The following is an 18,136-nucleotide window of genomic DNA, read 5'->3' as shown; positions in this document are numbered from 1 at the left end:
CATGCGCGGTCGGCGCTCTGCCTTTCTGCCAGTAGACGGCCATGGCACCATTAGTAAGTGAAATGCACTTCTTCTAATTTAACCCCTTTTGGCGTCATTATGCCGTCTAAAGATACCGCGCTCGTCGGACGCCGTGTCTTACTTTTCCGCGTGTGCGAGATTACGTGGAAGGCGATGTAAAAAAATGCGAGTTGTTTGTGCTGGTCCGAAATGAGGCCTGCAGCTTGTCAACCACGTTGTAGCAGCTTCGCGAACTAGCCTTGTCGCTCTGGCCCTAGCTGCGAGAGATCGGTCCCGGTCTAGACGCCTAATTGGCCTTTGCTCTGGCGACTGACGAAACGCCGTCTTAGAATGAGTCCATTTGCTTCGACATCTTCACGATTTAATCGGCTTTGCTGCTTCTGCACGACGTCTTTCTGGTGCTAGCATAGTAATTAGCTCACTTGGCTGTTTATCGGCAATTCCCCCAAAATTTACGTCTCGCTGTTCGTGCCGTACCGGCCAAAGAAAGCCTTTTATGTATTCACAGAACGCTGCGTTTTGAATACGACTGTTTCATTGCGGTCACCACATCTACCATTTATTTTTATTTTTTGGTTATTCTTATAAGTCCAACTGTTCGCTTTTTGCGTGTTCACAGCCTAAAAAGCCAGTCTCCAAGGGTGGCAAGAAAAAGAAGCAGGTGCTGAAGTTCACCCTGGACTGCACCCACCCTGTTGAAGATGGGATCATGGATGCTGCTAACTTTGTAAGGAAGCTGTTTCCGCGCCCACGGCACCCACGCTTCATCATCTAGGGTCGGCCGCCACAGCAAAGCGTGTGCGACATAATCGTGTTGCCTCACCCCACAGGAGCAGTTCCTTCAGGAACGCATCAAGGTGAATGGGAAAGCCGGGAACCTCGGCGGTGGCGTGGTGTCCATTGATAGGAGCAAGAGCAAGATCTCTGTGACTTCTGAAGTCCCCTTCTCCAAAAGGTTTGAAGCTTTGAGACCTTTAGAGACAAAATAATAAACTTTTTAGTTGTTTGGAACACTATTTTTTTTTTTTTTGCTCATCTCATTGCACTAGATGCAGCAACTATTAAAATGTGTTTCTCCTTAATCGCGGTAGAATAATATGAAGATGCAGTCATTTCTGAAGCATGAAACAATTAACCACTTAACCACTGATACAAATACCGTTTGTATTATGTGAAACCTTGGGGCCGTCCCCCCATCTCTGGAATGGAAATGGCACCTACAGTAGACACTGCTCTGCTTTATCAATACAGTGCATATTGGTAGTTTTTGAAATTCCGTGGTTGAGTGAGATCAGATAGTTGGTGTGATGCGCAGCTTTTGCATAGATTTGTCTGTAATGAGCAGGTTTGAGCTGGGACTTGGCGTAATTTTACTCTTTCAATTTCTTCTCTTACTGGCCCTTAAAACAATGTCATTCATATACACACACACACACACACACACACACACATATATATACATATATATATATATATATATATATATATATATATATATATATATATAATATACTTATTTTAAATCCCATTTTGCAGACATTAGCATTAGTGATTACCTATTTGCTTTATCATTTCAGATAGCGTTGACTTTCACTGTGTCTACTAACCGTCCTGTACTGGGCAACTGCAGAACATATTCAGTATGATGCAGTGGTTGTCATGCAATTCCCAGCAGTACAGTAAGACTCATCTGTCTTGAAGCACAGATGCTCATTTCACTCATAAATTGGTGTAATCGTGTGCTTCCTATAGCCACTTACCAAGGTTGGACTGATATTCGACATTTGAGGTCAGTGCTTTGGTTGTTGCAAATGTCATCTTTGTGAACACTCCCCCATGAAAGTCATTGTGATACACAATGAAGTGTCCTCTGCATTTATAAACATACATTAGTATGACAAAGTGTGTTCCTATAAAACCAAGAATTAGTTTTACCTCAACTTCTGACATTTAGTTATTTATTTTGTCCCATTATTTGATAAGTTTGTCATGATACATCTCTGTTATGGCATCTCTGTTATCCACTAGGGTACCCACCACTAACCAACATATATGCTTCTGGGAAAACTTTATACTAAAATAGTAATTTGCCTTAATTTGCTAAGCGAATAACGATTCGCTATTTACATGCTTTTTGGTGTAAGGCTGCATCTATAGAATAATAAACTTTTGTTGGGCACATACTTTGCCTTAGTGCATTTGGGTGCAGTGCATATATAAACCTTTACAAAAGGAATGTTATTGTAAAAATGTCAGCCTATCGATATGAGCAGAATCGAGGCTTGCTCTACGCTTTGAGGCAACGCTCCCAGCATCAGTGAACAGATTCCCTCTGAGGGCATTGAGGTGGATGGAAACCCCTGACGCAGCCCTGGCAAAGCTCTATCTAGGAAAAGTGAGACGAGGTGTGGACGCCAAGAATGACAATGCCTTGTCATTACGATCACTTAATATAGACTAAGAGTATATATCACATATACTGATTATCACTAGTATTTACATTGACGCCATTTGTCAGAAGCACTTATCCACCGGGACTAGTTACAGGGGCAGTCACTCTGGAGACACTCAGGGTTAAGTGTCTTGCTTAGGGACACAATGGTGGGGTTTAAACTAGCTGTGTTGAAATTAATCTTAAAATTGGGTCTGTGTGCAGTGGAGGAAACTGCATGGTGAAGCATGCAGAGATAGGAGGCCCACCAGGAAGAGAATCTCATGCTGCTGGGGTTTCCATCGTGCTCTCTTTATTATGCTTAGTGCACCTCAGTTCTACTGTGGCGGGGGGGGGGGGGCAGAACATGCTTATTATTAATTCCAGGAATCGTTTCAGCCCAAGTTTAGTGGATTGCTTTATGGGAGGTTTTGCGGATTTGCTCGTCCCTGCTGTTAACCCGGTTGCAGGTCGAACGTGGCACTGCGCTCTGAAACCCGTTGTTTTCTATGGCTTGCTCACCTTAAAGGTGATCACTGTGGCCAGCAACATGCCGAGCCCCTGCGAACGCCACCAGCCAAAGTTCAAATTCTTCTTTTTTTTTTTTGAACCTGCACGTTGTGAGTCAATAGAAACCAGGCATCGAAGCAGGCCATCTTGGTTACGGCATGAGGACAAACAAACATGCATGCGTCAGGAGTGTGGGGAAGCGAGCTGCTTGCTTTGACCGGGCGTGGTGAACACACAATTTATCCTCGCCATTTAACCCATCACCGTGTGAGCCGCGTTCAGCCGGGAAAGGCGCCTGGGCAGCAGTGGGGACTTTACCTTGCTCAACGGGGACCTTTCGGTTACACAGACACTGTTTACCAAATCACGTGTAGAACCAGCCACGGTTGTCCGGCCCATAAATATTTGGATATTGAGACCATTTAAACCTTTTGGCTCTTCACAACACCATGACTGATTTTGAACCTAACTGCAGACTTTCATCTTTAGCTTGAGGGTATTTACACGGTGTGGGAATTACAACAGGTTTGCATGTGTTTCTCGCACTTCATTCATTAAATCACCCGCCCCTACAGTCGTGGCAAATTTTGGTCCAAAAGCTCTCATGAACATAACAGGCAGCCTCTGTGTCCTCGACACGAGGTTGCGGATGCACGTCTGTCCGCTCTGTTTTTAAACCAAAAACCACCCGAAGAAGGTGACTTTGCATTTGTCTGTGTCGTAGCGAGAATATGCTCGCGCTGCCTGTGAAGTGCACCACGTTGAAGCGTTCCCGCGGCGCTGGGCTAACAAGGCTCGCCCCGAGGAAGCTGAGTCACGTTGTCGAGCGGTTTTCATGGCAGTCTGAGGGCCTCCACGGACCGAGCTTCCAGTGTCAAGAAAGCCGCCTTTTTTTTTTTTTTTTGCATGTGCAGGTGGTTGTGTAATAAAAAAAAAAAAAGTGACACAACCAGTAGAAAACATTTGTTAACACGTGAAACGTAATTTAATGATATGTTATTTATTTTTTTTCCCCTCTTCCTCACGGACAGACCAAATAAAATATCTATGCCCCCATCCCCCATTTTGGCAGCCCTTCATTTCATGAAATGGAAGGTTAAACACGTTGGCTGGCAGTCGTTGGCTTGCTGGTGCTGTTCTTGTTCTCCGTTTCACTGAGGAGACTATTTGATGACGTAGCTGGGTGGATGGTGCATTAAGATCTGGTGGCCTGTCGCCAGGGAAACTCTTCGAAGCACCCCCCCCCCCCCCCCCCCCCCCCCCCCCCCCAACTTAATCATGGCCCTGGTTGTTTTCTGCATTTTGTTTTGACCACGTTTGCATGCTCTTGAGAGAAGCTCCGTCCCATTAAGAAGGCAGGCGGCACCATTTTTTATTTAACAGGCCAGCTTTGCTAAATTCTCGTGCAATGTGGAGTACATTTCTTGTGATTGCATTATGTACTGACATTTACATTTGGAGCATTTATCAGACACCCTTATCCAGAGCAACTTAGTCAGTAGTTTCAGGGACACAATGGTAATAAGTGGGATTTGAACCTGGGTCTTCTGGTGATCTTGTACTTCCATATCTTTCCACTTTGATTGGGGAGTGGGGGGAAACTGAACTAATTTTAATATCCTACAACCTAATAGACCCCACAATAAGACTTTAATATAAATAGACAACATATGTTGGTATATATGGTCACATATGGTAATATTGGGTTTTAGTTGTGATGTACGATGTGCATGTTGTGAAATTCTAATTTATTTGCTTTAAAATGCAGCGGTACATCTGCTACTTGCATGACAGAACTGACTGCTACTATTTTTAATGCATCAGAAAGTGTTTTAATTCACGAACTCTTGTTTTTTTTTTTTTTTTTAACAGATACCTGAAGTACCTCACCAAAAAGTACCTGAAGAAAAACAACCTGAGGGACTGGCTGCGCGTCGTGGCCAATACTAAGGAGAGCTACGAGCTGCGCTACTTCCAGATCAACCAGGACGAGGAAGAGGAGGAGGACGAGGATTAAATCCATGCCATTCTTTTGTAAAACAATAAATTGTCGAAAGAACCAAACTTCTGTGTGGTTGACTGCTTTTTGCACACGCCTGCATGATGAACGCTCATCTCTTCACGAGGGCGCCAACTTTTAATGCCCTCTGACTGCTTTTAATGCAGATTTACATTTGTGGCATTTATCAGGCGCACTTATCCAGAGCGACTTGCAGTCATTAGTTAAAGGGACTCTGCGCCCCCCTGGAGCAACTCGGGGGTTAAGTGTCTTGATCAGGGACACGATGGTAGTAAGTGGGGTTTGAACCTGGGTCTTCTGGTTCATAGGCGAGTGTGTTACCCACCAGGCTACTACCACCCTAAAGATGACCGTGACTGCGTCTGTGGGAAGCAGGTAACAGGGCAGTGGTGGCCTAGCGGTTAATCAGAACGTTGCCGGTTCTAATCCCGATCCGCCAAGGTGCCACTGGGCAAAGCGCCGTCCCCACACGCACTGCTGCCCGTCATGGTGCCCACTGCTCACTAAGGATGACTGTTAAAAACAGAGGACACGTTTCGTTGTGTCACCGTGTGCTGTGCGGCACTGTTTCACTTCACTTCCCACTTTAACCCCTCCGCGTCCGGGGGAACGTGCGTGCGGGGCGGCGCATGCGCACACGGCCCGTCTCCAGAAGCCCTCTATTGTTTCCCGGTCGTCTTGCCGCGGTAACCTTGACAACGGCTCAAGTGACACCGCGTGTCCTCTACGCGCAGCGCGCGACAGCCCGGTCGCGTTCAGAAATATAAAGAAGCGTTGCGTTTCTTGTTTTTTTAAATAAATTCTTCGGTAGCCCGCGTAGCGTTTCGTTCCCCTCTCAGCTTCCGCAACGTCACCGTTTATTCTTTCTTTCTTTCTTTCTTTCTTTCTTTTTTTGCCTTTATTGCCGCGAAGGTAAAAACCGCCACGCGCGAGACCGGACACCTGTTTCCCCGCCAAGAACGGGGTGGCGGCGGCGGGGTGACCCACATTGCCTCCTTCCTCTCCCCCCGAAATCGTTTCTTTTCCCTCGCTCCCTTTCAGGCGCGTTCTCGACCGGATAACGGGGCGCGCGCCGCTACGTCTCTCTCTCTCTCTCTCTCTCTCTCTCTCCACTCGAAAAAGGAACGGGAGCGCGCACGCGACAGGATGGATGGGAAGTTTCCCCCTATCCTGGCGTAACCTCGGATTCCGGCGACTTCTTTTCACGGCGACGATGGGGGGAAAAATGAAGAAAGGGAAGGGAGAGGAGAGGAGGAGGAAATAAAAGAAAAGAGAGAGAGAGAGAGAGAGACATGGGCACGGCGAGACGCCGACGAGGCACGCGCCGCTCCCGGCGCCGCGCGCTACTAGTTAAGCTGGTAACCAGGGGGAGCATGACTAACTAGTTGTGTGGAGGAAATTATGGGATGGATTGCCATGGCAACAGACCAGACGTCACAATCTGGGCATGTGTGTTCCATTTTTGTCTCTTTCTTATTTTCAGACTGGAGGATTTGGATAGAGAAGAGGGAGAAAAGGGGGGGAAATAAAATTTATTATTTATTTTTAGAATTAGGGCAGCCATCTTTCTTTTAATTTCTATATATATTTATATATATATATACACACATATAAAAATAATAAACCGGTCGTGTTATTTTATTTTGTGCACACCGGTATTCTGAGCGTTAAGTTTCAGTACTTCGGTGATTTCTTATTATTTTTTTGCTTGTTGTTAAGCGGTAAAGATGCCCGGATCTCTGAGCAATGAAGACGAGGGACAAGACGACATGGATTTTGAAGACGAGATGCCAGGTGAGGGAGGAAAGTGGCCGGGAGGCGAGAGTTTTTTTTTCTTCTTCTTCTTCTTCTTCTTTCCTTTTTTTTTTTTTTTTTTTTTTTTAAATCTCTGCCCTTCGGATACGCGCCGCCGCCGCGCCGAGTTGAATGCGGGTAAAGGGCTTCGCCCCGCGTTATTATCCCCCACTTGGCGGGGCAGGGCGCAGTGCGCGTCGCCGCACGCACCGATCCCGGGCCGCCGGTGCCCGGAGTTGCTGCTCTTTTGACACCTGGCCGCGGGGAGAATTAGCGGCACGACGCCTCGGCCCACGTCCGTGGAGCCGCCGGGACGGAGCGGCGAACGCGCCGCGTAATCGGCCCCATTCGCTCCGCCGCCAGACGCCGTCTTGCTTTTTTTTTGCATATGAATTAGAATATGAACACCATTTTGTCTCCGCTTCGGCGCGTTCACACACACACACATATATATATATATTTTTTTTTTAAATTTCTGTTGTTGTCATCGCGCTTTCGCATGGGGATGAAGTCGCGGGCTTGGCGCTGATGACCTCAGGTTCGGGGCGGGGTGGGGGGGTTTAGGTCGGTGTCGCGCCGGCCTTTCTTCCCGGGGCTTCTGGCGGAAGGAGAAGTTTTGGACGCCGGCCTGCGGTGCCGAAAATCGTAGCTCATGTGACCGTGCGAGCCACGTGTGACAAGACAACATTGGCCGCGGCGTCTCACGACTCCTCCGGCCACCTCCCCTCACGACGATCTTACTACGGGAGGGGGAAGGTCGCCGCTGGCCAGATCTACACACCAAGCTAAATCTTATAGATTATTATATTCCTAGAGTCACCCCGGAAGCCCACGTGCCACCATTGTGTCTGCAGGGGTGCCTGCTCTCGGCGATCCTGAGTTGTAAACATACCACACCAAACATCATGATCGATTATTAAGACCCGAGCCACTAAGTGATTAGGGATTTCATCGACACGATGCTTGTCGTCACACCATTATGTAAATAAATGCGTTGAAGCGGTGCTCGTGTTTAGCATACACTTTTCTTTGTCTGTATTAAAAGGATCGAACAATCGATTAATCGATTAGAATAATTTTACTCGATCATTTGATGTTCATTCAAACGTACATAAGCACTGTACATTTTGAAGGTATCTCTGTGATCATGCTTCTGTTTCGCTGTAGGTTCTGCTTCTGGAGGACCCCCCGCCAGAATATTTTCATTCCAAATGACACTGCTTTCCTCTCAATCATTATTACCCCATTAAGGATCATCTGAGCCTGATTAAGGTGGGGGTGGGAATGAAAACTTTCTGGCAGGGGGTCCTCCAGAAACAGGCTTCCGCACAATTCTGTCTCTTGGTCACACCGGAAGTGGCTTTAAATCCTGGGTCCTGGCACAGTGGCCCACATGCATGCCACGGATGCCGATGAAATTCATACGTTCTTCCCTTCCTCCCCTGCACTCCTGTAAAGGATCTACTCTCTTGAGCTGCTGTAATTGTGCATTTTAATAGCAATGGGAGTTTTTATTGTCTTCTTTTGCATTTTTGGACTGGCGCTTATTGTGCTTTCGCTGTATCTAGAATGTTTTAGCAGCTGTGGCCCAACCTCTGCTTTTATTATGCTTATGCAGAAAGCTTATAGTTGATGCATTCAAGGTTCAAGGTTTTTTTTTTTTTTACTGTGCTGTCCTTGACAATTTAAGAGGTTGCATCTATTCCTTGCAAAATCCTGCTCAATTTTCAGGGATGAGACTGCTGAGACCTTTTGGGGGTGCATAATTCCGTTGCTTTTATTATTTATTACTAGGCCTAACTAATTATTATTTGCAAGCCATTGTGCGGGCCGCTTTTTTTAAATGGATTCCCTTTATCTCGGGCCGTTACTGATGTTCAATGCAGACGCGTAATTAAGCAAGCCAGAGAAATGCTGGTCGGCCGCGTTCCACTGTTGCAGTACAGCATAGCACATGACTGCCAGCCTGAGCCTGAGGGATAAAGTGAGCACTGATGCATGTCCCCAATAACGGAGGGCTTAAATATGATGAATGGGTGGCGAGAAAATGCAAGAAATGGGACAGCTTTTTGGGACATTTCGGGACAATTTGGTCCAGAATTCATTTTATGTGTTAAAAAAAAGGCATTTGTTCCTTGACATTTTCCTGTAGCCATATATCTGTATAAATATTCCATGCTGTGCATTTTTCTCAAGTTAGCTTGTCCTCCCCTCGTCTTCGCGAACACTAGGCCCACTTGCAACATGCTTCTCTGTTTGTCTGTGCGTGCGTTGCCAGATATCTTTTCATTCCCCTCTGTTCCAGTTTAACCACACCAGTGTCTTTCACTGTGACCCTCCCACCTGACTTTCTCTTAGTTTTGTCCTTGTCAGAAATTGAAAGATTATCACAGGCTTCGCTGTGCCTACTAAAGCCATCATACTGATTGGTGAGGGGCTATTTTTGGATGCTGAACTATGAAAGCTGACACATCGTTTCTTTTGTTTAATTTGTGACTGTGAGAGAATTTAGTGGCGAGGTATAGTAATGTGTTTGTACATTTTATTTAACTTAACCTTTTTTTTTAAATGGCAATATATTTTATGGACTAAGCTGGTCACCTACAACAAATGAGCTGGTAGTAGACAATAAGTTATTGCCAATAAACGTACATATCATACAATGTGCATTTTGTAAAACATTAACGAACATAACTATACATACATATCATGTTGCACATTTCGTTGCCTTATCATGAGAGTATATGCTATCCTTCATAAAGTCACTATGAGCTGCATTTGAAGTTGATGATGATCTGCGTTTGACCCACAGTCTGTGGACGGTGACAAATGTACAATTTACACTCACAGATTAATTGAATTTTGGGAGAAAACCCATCATAAGGAGAATGTAGGTCTGGGCTCAAACATTGCACAGTAATAATGTTTGATTTTGTAATAGTACATAATACAAAATCTATACATTAAACAGCTGTTAATAAAGTAAGTGTGTACGGAACACGTGTATGTGTAAGGATAAGAGATTTCGGCTCCTTTCCCAGCACTGTACTCAGCCCTCATCTTGCAGTTGTTACTGCAATGCACTCAGTATTGCCAGTGTTACTGTGACTTGTCTTAGTATTGATTAAGCATGGCTTCCACAAGATCAGCCAAGAGCAGGGCGCTTCTTGCCCCCAGTCATCCGTTGCTGCACTGAAATTTCAGTTGTTCATGTTAACTCATGAATATTAAATATAATTTTCATTTTAAAATGATTCCATTGTCTCATTCAGCCCAACTGATAACTGGAAAACAGGCAATAAAAAAATTACATTTTTGGGAAAGGAGAACAACATTTGCTCCTAATGGTTAAAATGCGGAACTTAACAAAGACTTTATAATTGTTCTTCATTGAGAACTTTCAGAATGCTCCAGTCTGAAAGTCTGATTAATATTTATATCTGTCCTCTGACTAGACTAGGTCACACCTGCAGTGGGGGATATTTCTGATTTTCTTGTGGAAAAAATGATTGGACTTGGATGAAGGTATTGTCTTTGAGTCAGTTCATTTGCATGCATAGTTTACTCGAGCAACAGTTATAAGTCGACTTAGCCAATTGGACTGGCTTGGTACCCGAAGGCAGAGAACGTGACTTCACCGGTCATTCCAGTTCAATTCCCAGAGAGGGAATAGTGTAGCATGCTCTGGCAGTGGCACGGACAGTCACCCTTGCAACACCTGGCACCACCTGGTCTGCCATGCCACTGCTTTGTTGGGGCTGTTTTTCAGAGCTTTAGTGCGATACGTGCCAGGCGCGACATCCACTCTGGCACAAGTCCGACTATGAGAAGTTTGATATTAAAGTTAATAAATTATATATATTTTTTGCAACTTTATATCAGTCTTAGTGGTCCCCTTATATTTTATCTGAAGTCTCTTTCTGAAAATTCAGCCGTGGTGCAGAAGTACAGTCACTCAATGAGATTTCCCCAGGATGTGTCGTGTGTAGCTTCAAATGCTAATGAGGAGCAGAGCGGCCTGTAGGAGTTGAGTGGGCAATCGCGGAAATGACACCGTCACCGTCACCGTCATCAACACCGTTCACCAAACACAATGTTTGGCACAGACAGGAAGTTGTGTTGCCGTTTTTCCAGAAAAGAAAATTAACCCACTGGTTCTAAAAAATACTTTTGCGCTCATTTTTACATCCAGTCACCGAGCAACTGCAATGCTCTGCACGTTTGGAAGCCATGACTGTTGGTGGAGACAATGTTTTGGAGGAGGGGTGGAAATTCTCTGGGTGGACAAAGCATGAAAAAGGGGAGGTAACCTTTCCACTTATTACATTTACTTATCCTTATCCAGAGCGACTTACAATCAGTAGTTACAGGGACAGTCCCCCCCTGGAGCAACTTAGGGTTAAGTGTCTTGCTCAGGGACACAATGGTAGTAAGTGGGATTTGAACCTGGGTCTTCTGGTTCATAGGCGAGTGTGTTACCCACTAGGCTACTACCACCCTATGACGGATCTGTCCCCTTATGACGTCCAGATCCAATTCCAGATGTGACCGTCTGAGCTGCCGTTACCTGAACGGTGATATAGAATGACCAAAGCACTCTTTACACCTATCACCATTTAGAGGCACCGCAGGACCATAGACAGGCTGTATTAACATTAAATAATCTCACACAAGTGAAATCTTCATGTTATGGGACCTTTAGTATGATTGCAGTCAGAAAACACGTTTAGAGTCTGGGGTTAGTTAGACTAGCTTGATTTCTAACACCATCCAGACATGCTGAAGTCCCTCAATAAGAGCTCAGTGTCTTGATGAGGGAAGAAGCCCACCGCGTGATGCCCGTCTCTCTGCATTTGCAGTCAGGGAGCCATTAAGCAGGTTGTCGGGATCCAGTGGCCCGGTGGACGAGCGACAGCCATGACACAGGTGTTCGTCCCCACGCCCAGCCTGTCCCGGGGCTAATGCTCCCGCTTTCCATTTGGTTAAGCTCGCCATGAATCTGGGGTTTAACCGAGCGCGCGAGGAGCCCGAGCGCTCTGGGGTCAGAGCTAACACGGCTGCCTGCTTTTCAGTGCCGGAGAAGCTTGCTTGCCGCCAAGGCACCCTGCTCTGGCACGGGCACGGCCAATCGCCCTCGCAACACCTGGCCCCGCCCGCACTGCCGTGCCACCGCCGCCGCTTTGTTGGGGTGCGATCCACGCCAAGCGCCACACCCGCTCTGGCACTTTAGTCCAGTCCAGTCGCTGGATTGTGTCATGAATTCGCTCCCAGTCGGATATTTCAGTCCCAAATAATAATATTTTTTAGAAAAGTGTTTTTTTTTTGCGTCACCCATTGAGCCGAGAGAGATGTGAAGCCGCCGGAGTCGTTAGCATGATATGCCTGGCAGGCAGCAGACATGTTCGGCGAACATGAAAGGGCCTCCAGTGAGCCGCGCAGACGCGCCGGCCTAAATTCCCGCCGCTTCGCAGGCGGCCGCCGATGTTTGTGTGAGAAAATCTTCAATTGCCTCTCGCCCCGGCGAGGAGGGGAGCCCCGGTGAATGTAAATGAACGACCCCCCCCCCCCCCCTCCCCCCAGCGGGGCAATGGAAATGGTCTTGAACTGTGGAGACAGCTGCCCTCCGCGTAGCCCTCTCCTTGGGTGGCTAAATGGAGGTTAAGTGGATTTTAAGGACAGCGTCCAGGAGATGGGGAGCCTCCTCCCTCGGGGCGGGGTTGGCTCCTGGTGGGCTGCTTGTTAGCCGATCGGCTCTCGTACACACGCTGCATATTTCATGCCCCTAGAGCCTTCGCTCTGGAAAGGAGAAGCGCGCTGTCGGATGTGGCGTCTGGGGCCTGTCTCGCGCTCGTCCCGCTCTCATCTTCCCCGCGACCCTGCCTGACGGAGCCGGCGTCGGGCCCCGCGTGCAGTCGGGCGCTCGGTGTTTATCGCCGCTTTTACAAAAGTAAACATCAGTGGCGACAACCTCGCCTCGGCTCCGCTCGCGGCGTCCCGCGGCAGAGGTGTCTGAGCGGCTGCCTGCCTGGCGCGTTTCAAAGCAGCAGCCCCGCTCCTCGGGCGGCAGCCCGGCAGCAAGCTCACATATTAGCAATTTACTTTGGGGGGGAGATCAAAGCAAGTCGAGGCGCCTGGTGCTGAATGCAAATAGATAACCAGAAGATCAAGCATTCAGTAAATGAGTGTGGATGGTGAACCGAGGAGCAAAATGCACCCAACTTTGGACTTTTGGGTGCAAAGAAATATGTATGCAAATTTAAAGCTGCTTTGAGGTAAATAAACAGTTATTTGGAATGGGCGAAAGTGATTGGTTTTTGTCTTTGTGATACACAGCACAGCACGCGACAAATTTTGTCCTCTGCATAGAACCCATCACACTTAATGAGCGGTTGGCAGCCATGAAAGGCACCCGTGGAGCAGTTTGTGGGGACGGCACCAGTCAGTACCAATAATGGGGTTACATATCATGTTGGTTTGCCCATAATTAGTATTAAGTGGGACAGAATAAGGACATAAGGACAGAGACTTTAACATACATGTTGCTGCTCTTCAGGAATGCTGTGATTTGCTCCAGGTTTTGTCCCATCTTGCTATGTGACCTTTTTTGGGAATGCCTGATGTTTAATATGGTGGTGGCAGGCTGGTGCTTCAGTATTGGCCAAAGTTCCCAGGACTGCCCTCAATATTTTACCTTATATTTTCCTCTGGAGATAAATTCATACAATATCATGCTGAATGTTTTTTTTAAGAAAATTGACGGCTTTGCTCAGGTGACCTTGAGCTTCCAGGTTTGTATGGATTCTCAAAATTTCTTATCTTTTATGGCAGTGAAAGTGAAGTGATTGTTATTGTGATACACTGCAGCACAGCACACGGTGACGCAGTCAACCTTGGTGAGCAGTGGGCAGCCATGACAGCAGCGTCACCTCAGTGGCACCTTGGCGGATCGGGATTTGAACCTGCAACCTTCTGATTACATGGCCGCATCCTTCGCCGCTAGGCCACCCCTGCCCCATAAATTTCACCTCAGTTGAGCAGAAATTTGAGTGCGGTTATAATAATTTTTGTTCCCAGATGAGGATGAGGAGGGCGATTGCGAGAGCAGACCCCTTTCGCCACTGGAGAGGTTCTTCTCAGAGGAAGAGTCCATCAAGCAGCAACAGCAGCAGCAGCAGCAGCAGCAGCAGCAGAAGAAGAAGAAACCTGCCAAGGTGAAAGAAGCAAAGCTGCCCAAAGTCAAGAAGAAGAAGAAGGTAGAAATCCTGTGTTTCTTAATGCATAATCGGGCCATTTTCAGCTGATTAATGTTGTTTGCTGTTCATTCATTCAGTGTTAATTTAGGAAATGTTCCCGTTAGACAAAACTGAAGACAGTGGATATATTTTGACAACGTAATATGACAGAGACATTACTGTTGACTATTAAAAGGTTGGTTTAGGCTTGGTATTAATGCATTTCAACACATTCATATATTCATGTCTGATAAATATCATAACTGTTCAGACGCAAATAAGTGATCATTAAGAACTGAGCTAGGCCTGACACATTACTCATCTTTCAAATGAAATCATGATATGATATATCATTTTAATCAGTATTAATCAGTTAAAAAAAATCACTTTCCTGTCCTAGACTGAAACCATTTTGAAATGGAGAAGTTTTAGTCTAGGGACTTGGCTTAATCCATGAACCCCGCTCTACAGTTAAATAGCTTTTCTATCCTAAGAATAAGACCCCCGACAGGAATAAAGTTTTCCAGCTTTATTCCTTGATAGAACACATTACAGGCAGACATATGGCGGACCGGAACTGGCTGAAGCCTCAGTGCAACCTACGGCAGTGCAACTGCTTTGCGCGTCATATTGTGCACTTTTAAAAACTGCAACAGACGACTTTCTGTAGGCAGCTTGTAGCCGTGTGTGTGTGTGTGTGTGCGTGCTATGATCTAGGTTATGTGCGTGTAATTAAGGAATCCGGTGTTGACTGTCTGATAGACCTCACCTCCCCAGCGGGGCTGTTCCATGCATTACCACAGCAGGCCTCAGATCTCGCTTACACGATCGCCACACACTTCACAACATTCGTCAAACAAATCAGGAAGGAGACGAGTGAATGACATGCTCTCGGTGAAAAATCTGGCAAAGTCTGAGTCTGTGTGGCCCTTCGTTTTCCACTTTTTGCCTGTAGTTGGCTTGCAGAGGCAGCGATGAGACATAAACGCCAGCGGTGAAGCGGTCAAGATCTCCGCTAACCGGACTTAAGCTCGCCACTTACGAAGGGTCTCTCTCAGCCTTTAGAACGGCACCGTCCTCTCGTCTGCGCCGCCGGGCCGCGCTGGAATAACCAGAGGAGATGGTGTCGGGCCCGTCGCTCTCGAGTGTTAGGTGTTCAGCGCTCAATTTGGCAAGGAAACAAGGGGAACTGGCCGTCCCCGCGGCCTCTCTGGCTGTACTGCCTCCTCCCGAGCGCTGCCAAGTGCAGCTCTCAGAACGGCGAGGTCTCGCCCCAGTGGCACGCATGCCGCCACTCTGCCAGCTCGTGTCGGGCTCTTCCCCAGCACGTTCTGTCAGACACCGGCGTGGATAAGTGACGGTCCTTGCCGAGGCGAGCGCAGGGGTGGAGTCGCGGGCGAGTAGGTGTTTCAGGCGTGGAACTGTGCTGACGGTGGGGACACGTGTGCCAGGATCCCAGCGCTTGAAGTTGCACACTTATTTTAAGAATTGAATTTATATGAAGGTCTTGGTTGTTGTTTTCTCGTGCACTTGTGTAAAGTCTAAGAATGAAATTCTATACAAACAATTTAAAATATACATCAAATTGTAAATGGAAGAAAGCTGAAAGCTTAAAGCTGAGCATTAAGAACAATTGAAAAAATAAAAAATTGACTTATTAAAAGGTGATATACTTATGCAATGCGTACAGGGTACAACCTCACATTTATGACGATTTTAAGAATATTTGAGAAATTAACCATGTACTGTACACCAGTGAGAATGTCTTTATAGTAGCACAAATTAATATGATAAATACGCATGTGTTTTTATGTATATGGAAAGTGGAAAAAACAGACTGTAGTCCAGTTGAATGGACTGGTGGCATCACTTTTCTTTCTTCTATGGCCACAATGTCACAATAAAAATAAAACCATTTGGGCAAATTTCACACCCATTCTTTGTTATAGGGCAGCCATTAGGCTATTATGTGGTTGAGCCACACATTCATTTCTGCCTGCACTCGTTCATGCAAGCCTGCCTCCTTTCTGCCTCTGACTTGCTGAGTAAATGAGATTTGTCTAGACGGGCCCTAGAATACAGACACTGCAACCACGGGGCCTCTGCATAACAAGCTCGTTATGCAAACGCGTGTGATTGGATGGCAGCCCTCCATTGGTTGCTGCAGCGTGGAGGGAGGGAGAGAGAGAGAGAAACCCAGACACTGCACAGTTTGATCACCATGGCAACACAGATGGGCTGCTGGTGGGGCTTGCACGCTCTGCGGCAGCAGCGGCCCACTCTGAACCAGACGCCCGTGAGCTCGCCACACAGCTGCAAGGCAGCGCTGCAGTCAGGGCAGGGCAACTGTGCAACAGGCTGGGTACACACACTGACATCAAATGCACGCCTTCTCACCTCGGCAAAACCTGCAAATGCATGCACAGTCGCACAAATCCACCCAACGTGCCTTTTAAACAGAAAACTCACAGATTGCAGCTCGTGCGCCTGCCGACCAGACGTTGCCATGGCAATGGTAATAGAATAGTTAATGGAGCTTCAATGATCTTTTATTTAGCATTGCATGATGCTGCTTGAGGTGGAATATGATGTGTTTATTTGTTGCAGAGCTGGTTTTTAAAGCCACAGGTTTATAGGTTCACAGCTCACTGCTACTGTGTCAAGTGGGCATTAGAGGCAGTTTAGAGAAAACTGTTCATGCATTTTAAGAGACAAAAAGATCAAGTCTACATTTCACAGATGTGGACCAAAACTGTGAATAATTGAATAATTATATATGCCATGTAAAAATCTATACATTCAGATTAGCCAGTGTTGGTGTAATAGCCTAAATGGCATTTGCACAATGGTATTTAAAAAAATACTGGACTGTTAGAGGTGTTGGGTGCTTCTTCCTTTAAAAATTTGCACTAAATTAATGTACAGTTTCTGTTTTTACATTTATATAAATTAATATTTCAATATTGAAACACAAGGATTGTACTTATATGACCTTCAAACACAATTTTATTGAAGGTAGAAGCTGTGGAGTTGGATGACTTGTCTGACAGAGAGGATGACCGCGGGGAGAGGTCGGGCAGTGAGAGCAGCTCCTATGTTGCTCTGAAGAAAAAAAAGAAAAAGCCCAAGGAGAAAAAAGAAAAGAAAACCAAACGCAGGAGAAAGGATGAAGATGAGGACGATGAAGATGATGATGATGGGAACATGAAGGTGCGTCAGGTTGGATGTTTGATCATTATCACAATAAAGGGATGCTTAGTCTGCTGTTTCTGTCTTTCTTATCCTCACCCAGGAACCCAAGTCCTCCAGCCAGCTGATGCTGGAATGGGGTCTGGAGGATGTGCAGTATGCCTTCTCTGAGGAGGACTACAGAACCATCACCAACTACAAGGCCTTCAGCCAGTTCCTCAGGTATAGTTTAAAAGTAAAGTGAAGTGATTGTCACAGTGAAATTTGTCCTCTGCATTTAACCATCACCCTGAGTGAGCAGTGGGCAGCCATGACAGGCACCCCGGGGAGCAGTGTGTGGGGACGGTGCTTTGCTCAGTGGCACCTCATTGGCACCTTGGCAGATCGGGATTCGAACCTGCAACCTTCTGAATACAGGGCCGCTTCCTTAACCGCTTGGACACCACTGGCCCTGCAGTTTACCTAAAAGTATAAAGAATTCAGAGTTGGAAATTTATTGTACTGGTGTGCAAATTTGGAGACTAAATGGGCCAGATGAAATGTATGTCACCCATTCATCTGCTTCTAGCTGGATATTTTGGGTGGTATTTCACTCTCTCCCCAGCAGATAATAAATGATATACTCCTACACAATACCACCATCCCACCAAGATGCTGGTGTCACACACATGTTGAGAAAGGTCTACACCACATGTGTCAAACTCGCGGCCTGAGACCCAGATCCCGTGCAGTCATTTTATATAGACCTATTATTATGTGCTGCCTATATGAAGTGTTGATAACACACAAACCACAGATCCCATAATCCTGGAGATTTCAACCATGCAAATCTCAAGTCAGTTCTCCTTTAAATTCCATCAATATGTGGACTTCGTGACAAGAGGGTAAAATGCACCAGGTGGAGTCCTGCTTCGGACAATCAGAACACATCACTGTTAT

General features: G+C 46.4%; 2 protein-coding genes across 8 annotated transcripts in view; both read left to right on the top strand.

The window, feature by feature from the left end:
- rpl22 (ribosomal protein L22) lies at positions 1-5,026 on the top strand. Its single transcript, XM_028998318.1, has 4 exons — positions 1-53; positions 641-748; positions 852-976; positions 4,835-5,026. The coding sequence occupies exons 1-4, from the start codon at positions 42-44 to the stop codon at positions 4,977-4,979; spliced, it is 390 nt and encodes a 129-aa protein (XP_028854151.1). The 5' UTR covers positions 1-41; the 3' UTR covers positions 4,980-5,026.
- A 1,069-nt stretch (positions 5,027-6,095) lies between these two features.
- chd5 (chromodomain helicase DNA binding protein 5) overlaps positions 6,096-18,136 on the top strand; it is a 32,248-nt gene continuing 20,207 nt past the window's right edge. For 6 of the 7 annotated variants that reach the window (XM_028998175.1, XM_028998178.1, XM_028998174.1 and 3 more), the window contains exons 1-5: positions 6,096-6,431; positions 6,702-6,776; positions 13,851-14,029; positions 17,024-17,218; positions 17,301-17,419. In XM_028998175.1, coding sequence (XP_028854008.1) covers positions 6,389-6,431; positions 6,702-6,776; positions 13,851-14,029; positions 17,024-17,218; positions 17,301-17,419 — 611 coding nt within the window. In that variant the 5' untranslated portion in view covers positions 6,096-6,388. Of the gene's footprint in view, positions 6,432-6,510; positions 6,777-13,850; positions 14,030-17,023; positions 17,219-17,300; positions 17,420-18,136 lie in introns of those variants that run through there. The other variant, XM_028998179.1, reaches the window with a different exon arrangement.

The sequence above is a fragment of the Denticeps clupeoides genome, chromosome 12 (assembly GCF_900700375.1).
Source record: "Denticeps clupeoides chromosome 12, fDenClu1.1, whole genome shotgun sequence".
Classification (NCBI taxonomy): Eukaryota; Metazoa; Chordata; class Actinopteri; order Clupeiformes; family Denticipitidae; genus Denticeps; species Denticeps clupeoides.
The sequence above is the reverse complement of the archived record's forward strand: the minus strand, read 5'-3'. Positions and strand labels throughout refer to the sequence as shown.

Bases quoted from the DNA above. Each gene is read 5' to 3' on its own strand.
- rpl22 (XM_028998318.1), top strand. The intron at 749-851 runs GTAAGGAAGCTG...CTCACCCCACAG, and splicing joins TCATGGATGCTGCTAACTTT to GAGCAGTTCCTTCAGGAACG. The intron at 977-4,834 runs GTTTGAAGCTTT...TTTTTTTAACAG, and splicing joins GAAGTCCCCTTCTCCAAAAG to ATACCTGAAGTACCTCACCA.